Source organism: Castanea sativa, chromosome 11 (genome assembly GCF_040712315.1).
Source record: "Castanea sativa cultivar Marrone di Chiusa Pesio chromosome 11, ASM4071231v1".
NCBI lineage: Eukaryota > Viridiplantae > Streptophyta > Magnoliopsida > Fagales > Fagaceae > Castanea > Castanea sativa.
Genome location: NC_134023.1, coordinates 2,190,733 through 2,197,217, shown reverse-complemented (window position 1 = coordinate 2,197,217; position 6,485 = coordinate 2,190,733). Strand labels below are relative to the sequence as shown.

The window sequence follows — 6,485 nt, the reverse complement described above, 5'->3', positions numbered from 1 at the left end:
TTTTTTTTTATAAAGCAAAAGTATATCATAAATTTTTAATAAAAGAAAAACTTATCAAGTTATAATCATTTAGTCCACACGTTTCTTTCATTAAAAAAAGAAAAAGAAAAAGAAAAAAGAAGTTCAAAATAAGTCCCACGTTAGTCACAATAAGCCCCCACTCACCACTTCAAAATTTTCAGCCTCCCACTTAATTTTTTTTTTATATTTCCCGCTTCTCTTTAGTCTCATTATCTGCCTCCACCCACATTTTCCTGATGCAAAGTTATCTTTCTTTTTCTTTTCTTTTTTTCAGATTTCCCACTTCTTTTTTATTTTTTAAGATTTCCCCCTATTCTTTTGGCGTAACTATCTTCTCTTTTCTTCATTTTCCAATTGATTATATATATTGATATTTAATTATAGAACAATAACAACAACTACAAGTGCTACAGGTATTGGCTTTAAGAAGACCGATGTTCCACAGGGACTATGAAGATGAATTCTTTGCTTTCCTCATGCTCATTCTCGAAACTCACAGTTTACGCACCGCAGGTTTGAGCTTCCTCCTTTTCCAATCCCACCCCCTTTTGCTTGTTTTCCATAAATATATATTTTTTTAATGTTTTTTTTTTTTTTTTGTTGATGAATTCACTATCAATAGCTACGTGCTACTGAATATTATTGCTTTTTCTAGAATATATAATATGTAGAGTTGTATAGGTGTTTTGGTTGCCAACGCCCCAACCTTTGTCCTAGAGTTGTATACAATTTGGATAAAGCATATGGAGAAAAATCTAAGATAAAAGCATTACAAGGCATTACAAGATAAAAGCATCACACATATATATAGCACTTAGCAACACATGGTTATGGTGTTACACTTAGAAAAAAAAAAAAAAAAAAACCATGGTTTTGCTAGTTTCAAATGTTATTTCTTAAAGTGTTTTTATGAACTTTGATTTCTCGCTTATTCGACAAATTATTAATTTCTCGATAAAACACACACACCAAATTTTCCAACCAATAAATGTGTCATGTAATTAATTAACAAAACCTTATAAGCACTACACTAGTGTATGATTTGGGGGTTAGTAGTATTTTTATAACTTTTTTACTAAAAAGAAGAGGAAGAAAATAACTACAGGCATATACATTGACTTTTTTTTTTTTTTTTAAAACATATAAATTGACTTATATGCTAAAAATCAAATTATTTGTTTAAAGTCATTTTCTATCTTATTTATAAATCAATAAGTCATCAAACAAAGGGAAAATGATCATTTGTATGGATTCATTTCTTATATAGTTCAGATTAGATATAATAAATTAAAACGTATATCACATCACTTAAAATTTTAATAACTTGACAATTTTTACATTTTTATATATTGAAAAGAAAATCTTAGCCTCAAATTAATTCTCTTCTTTTAAAGTGAAAATGAAAGGAGGCTTCCTACCCCTTTTTATATGATTAAAATCTGGCCGAATCCACTTACACTAAAATAAAATAAGAAAAAAAAAAACCAAAAAAAACCAACCAAATCAATCTTATGAAGGATAAATACTGACCAAACACTACACACAAGCTACAATTATTTTCACATAATTTGAGCAAACCAAAAGCTAATTAATTAAGCCAAGACATCACCTACACCATTGCAAGCTGCTTTTTCTTTGTGTTCTTCCTCATCCATTGTATCAAAAAGTGTTCTACCTCTTGTCTCTGGCAAACATACCGCAAATAGCCCACAACACCCTATCACCAACCCAAACACCACATAGGATGAAATTCCATCTCTTCTCTCCGCAGTCACAAGCATCGGACTAAACACACCACCAAACACAATTGCTTGTCTCACTAACGAAGTAGCTGAGTTCCTCACACAAGTAGGGAACAATTCTATTGTGAATATGAGTAATATACTGAAAGCAGTACAAGCACTGAAGAAGGATACTAACTCAAGTCCAATCTGCAATCTTGTCCACACCTCACCTTTTAAAGCACACATAATACTGAAAATCCCACTAAGGGTAGTGAAAGCAAGCACAGAAAGTTTTCTGTTCAACTTACCTATAAGCAAGATAGTGAACATTGAAGATGGTATCTCAGATAAGGCATTCAATGTGACACTCAAGTAGAGATTGAATGACAAGTTTCCTAGGCCTAATGGCATGCCATAGTACACCATTCCAATCCCAAAACCTATCACCATAACCAGTAACAACCTTCGAAAAGCCCATCGTTTCTGCACCAACATCTTTATAGTCGAGTAAACATTCCCATTATTATTCGACATTTCTTGCTCAAACGAAACCTCAGAAAAGCTCCAACTATGGTTAGGGGGTGCAATGCTTTTCAACGTGGCCACCGCTTCTTCTTTACGTCCACGCACAAGTAGCCATCTGGGTGACTCACGAACAATGAAGTGAACCAACAAAGAATACAAGATTCCTGGGATAGAAGTCCACAAATAAAGAGATCTCCAAGATGAAAGTCTATTCAAATAAGCTATAGCTGGTAGTGATAAGAACCCAATTGTGAAACAAAAGAATCCTATCACACCCACTTGGCCTCGCCACCTTTTTCCCACAAGCTCAATTGTTAACACAAGTGCAGATGTTCCAATTGTTGCACGGCAAAACCCACAAACCAATTTTAAAGCCGAGTAAACCCAAATGTTAGTGGAGAAGACAGTAAGAAAAGAAGATAGAGACATAGTTAGGCATGAGAGAAAAAGCATGTTTTTGCGACCAAGTGAAGAATCAGCAAGTGTTGCAAGAACAAGTCCACCCACTAAGCAACCCAAGAAGAAAGAAGATGCAGGCAAGCCAGTGATAATGGAAGTAGCACACTCTAAGTTCCATTCTGATATGATTGAAGTATAGGCAGGAAAATTCCATGCCCATGAATTCTTTTGAAGATTGCAAATATTAGAGGCTGAGTTACAATCAAGTTGATTGGAAGTACAGTGCCATGCTGGGTGTGCATCAGTGAAGACAGTAATGAATGTTTGTTGTGCATCAAATATCCATGCACTAGATACAAGTAGTGCTTGGAGGAATTGAGCCCATCCAAAATCTCCTATACACCTTTCAATGGTGGAATCAAGAGATGGATGGTGTTTCTCTAGAGGTGGAGGTATGCTTTCTGACTTGACAGAGTTGAGTTGGTAGAGAAGTGGTGTTGAATCTGCCATTTGCAACTGTGTTTATGAAAAGGCAAGAGTTGGAAGTGTGAGAGGAATGTGAATGACTAATAATGGATTTTATAGTTGTTTTAGGCTATGGAGAGAGTCTATAACAGTGTGTGCCAGGTCAAATATCACATTTAATATTAACCTCATGAAAATAATTTATTTGTTCATAAAAAGAACTACTGTTTTTTAATTCTGGCTGGATCTAATAGTCTTAGAATAATGACGCAGCTATAGCTGGAGATGCGCATGTCTGATTGATTCTATTGACCATTTTACATTTATTTTTCTTGTACTTGTTCCATTTAATAAAATTTTGTCGTTATGGTCTTTGATCAAGTAGATAATTATGAGAACAGAAACAAAGCATTACAACAAAAAAGATCTTTAAGAGTGGATATTCACTAGATTCAAAGAACATAGAACACCAAGTTTGAATCTAGTTTTATTTATTTATTTTTAATAAAAGGTTAAAATCACCGAGTTTAAACTTGATACCTCAAATGGTTAAAAATTCTTTTGTTTTGAGGCATGCTCAATGAGATAGGCATACTAATTAAAGAGCACACCTGTGATCTGATGAGAGTATATACTAGGTGACGTGCAGGCTCAAAATTACTTATTTTTGTGACTCTAACTTTGGATTTTATTTTATTTTATTTTTTTGGGGTCGATTTTGCTAATATTTACATATTTAATGTCTTAATTTAATTTAATTTTAATTAATTAATAAATTAATTATGATATTTGATGTCGGTCCAATTTTAAATACTTCGAACCTCTCTCATTTTTGTTTCCTTAAAACGTCGGTTTTCAAAACATTGAGTAGATGACGTGTAAACTCAAAAGTGATTATATTTGATATCTAGACTTCATATTATTCATATTTGTGAGTGTTAAATCAGCATTTCTTGGAATGATTGTACATGACTCTAACTTTGGCAGGGACACTAGAACATGCATGGACGAAGCCATGGTTGGATTTGAGGGTATAAAATTACAATTTTATCTTCTTGAAAATATCAATGATTCTTTTAAGAGTATTTTTATAATCACAAATTTTTCTACAACATTCTTATAAATTGTTAAGACAACAAATTCTTATTGATTCACATTTGGGCTCACTATTTATATTATTTTTTTGCAAAAATGCAAAACTGACTCTCTAACTTTCAGTCTTTTTTATTTTAATCCTCTAACTTTCAATTTTGTCATTTTAGTCATCTAACTTTCAATTGTTGTCAATTTGGTAATCCGTTAAACTGTCCTTCGCTTCTTCTTTTTTTAATGAATTTCGGAATCAAAAGAAAATTAAAAAAAACTAATATTAAAAAAAAAAAAAAAAAAAAAACCATTTCAGAACCAACACATTAGAAAATTCAACACAATCAACGCAATGCAGCTCTAAAGCACCATTTCATCAAAAATCAAATTCAAATTAACCAAAACCAAAGAGAGAAACATAAACAAAGATTCACAATTTCCACCTAGTAAAACTGTAGGATTAATAATCTCAGACACCCATGTAGAAAAATCCCAAAAATCAAAGCCAAACTACAACTTTAAAATTTTGGGTTATTTCACAAAACAAACCCAAAATTTAAAAAAAAAAATAAATAAATAAAAAACCCCAAACCCCACCCACCGACCCACCCACCAAAAGATTTTGAGATTAGAACATTGTAGAAAAACATCAAATCCTTAAACAAAAGTAAGAATCAAAAACATCAAATATGATAGTTTTTTCTTACTCTTCTCTTCTTCTTCTTCTTCTTCTTGCTGTGCTTAATTTGTCTTCAGCTATTTAGGTCAGACAAGCTCCCAATTGGTTTATTAGCCTGCCCTTTTTCTCATCTGATCATCACCACCAGCTCTCGCCACCGCCGCCGCTGACGACGAAGACGATGCAACTGATGGAGACAAAGAAGAAGAAGTGGCAGATGATAGAGATTGAGTTAAATCGACCTTCTCTTTGATGTCCTTAAGCAATGTAACCCATTTCATTGTTTTCTTCCCTTTCGATCTCTGAAACATATGCACCTCTCTCTCTCATGCGCTTCTCTCTCTCATCTGACGAAGACAATTCCATCCTCTCTCTTTGGTTTTGGTTAATTTGGTTTTGGTGATTTTTTATTTTTGATGAAATGTTTTTTTTTTCCTTTTTTTTTAATATCAGTTTTTTTTAATTTTCTTTTAATTTCAAAATTTATTAATAAAAAAAAAAGTTAGAGGACTAAAATGACAAAATTGAAAGTTAGATGACTGAAATGAAAAAGATTGAAAGTTAGAAGGTCAGTTTTACATTTTTGCCTTATTTTTTTACTTACTAATAATCACTCATCACATCGTAATTTGTAACAAAGTTTATAGTTCTAGTATTTTCCTCATTTTAATGACCAAGCCTCCCTTTGGAAAGCACGTTTTGCGCGTTTCCTAGCAGAAGCGTTTTTTATGTGACTCATGTGCACTGTTTACAGGACCCATAAGTACCTTCATTCAGCAACTTTTTATTTAAAACTAGGTCCTACAGTACTATTTACATATTTAAAAATTATTTTGTTACAGTATTTTCAATTTTCAGTAATAAAAGATATCCAAACAAACTGTAAGTCTAAAACAAAATATACAAAACCCAAAATAAACAAATTACCCATTCTAAACTTCAAAAAAAAAAAAAAAAATTAAGTCTAGTCAACTAATTTTATCCAAAATAAACGATCTAACTCTTTAAAAAATTTTAAACAGTCAGAAACTAAGCTACTAAGCAACAGCAAAGTTGAAAGCCAAAATCACTATACAAAACCAGCGACAAGGTCGCTCCCCTGCCTCCAACTTCTAGCTCCATAAACGAAGATGAACATAAAGATAGTCATGATCATAATGACTGGCCAAGGGATGGTTATCCCTGGACCTACCCTTTGTCTATTCCTAATAATCAATTCCGCATTATAAAGAAAGCATCATTGACACGTGCTGCCAACCATTTATTTCTTCCAGCATCTCCTACCGCAAATGTTATCTCAGAGCACGTGTACGTATGGTGTAAAGGGTTATTTAGACCTCACATTTTCTAAAGATATTTTATTTTTTTTCACAACTTGTTTTTTTTTTCTTAATTTATCCAATAACAATACATTATACTACTAACACGCCAACAATAGTAGTCAACTTGCACTAAAATACCATATGAAACAAGTAACAATTATATAAGAATGAGGCTCCGATTATGGCCTCTCCCTCGGACAAATCAAGATGAGCATAGCATAATTAAAAATATTATACTAGTCTCCATGTGTCAAGGGCTTCACA

At 32.6% G+C, this 6,485-nt stretch overlaps 1 protein-coding gene across 1 annotated transcript; it reads right to left on the bottom strand.

Moving 5' to 3' along the window:
* Positions 1–1,547: 1,547 nt before the first annotated feature.
* Positions 1,548–3,179, bottom strand: LOC142617785 (organic cation/carnitine transporter 3-like). The gene has a single exon (XM_075790750.1). The coding sequence runs from the start codon at positions 3,177–3,179 to the stop codon at positions 1,614–1,616; it is 1,566 nt and encodes a 521-aa protein (XP_075646865.1). The 3' UTR covers positions 1,548–1,613.
* Positions 3,180–6,485: the final 3,306 nt, after the last annotated feature.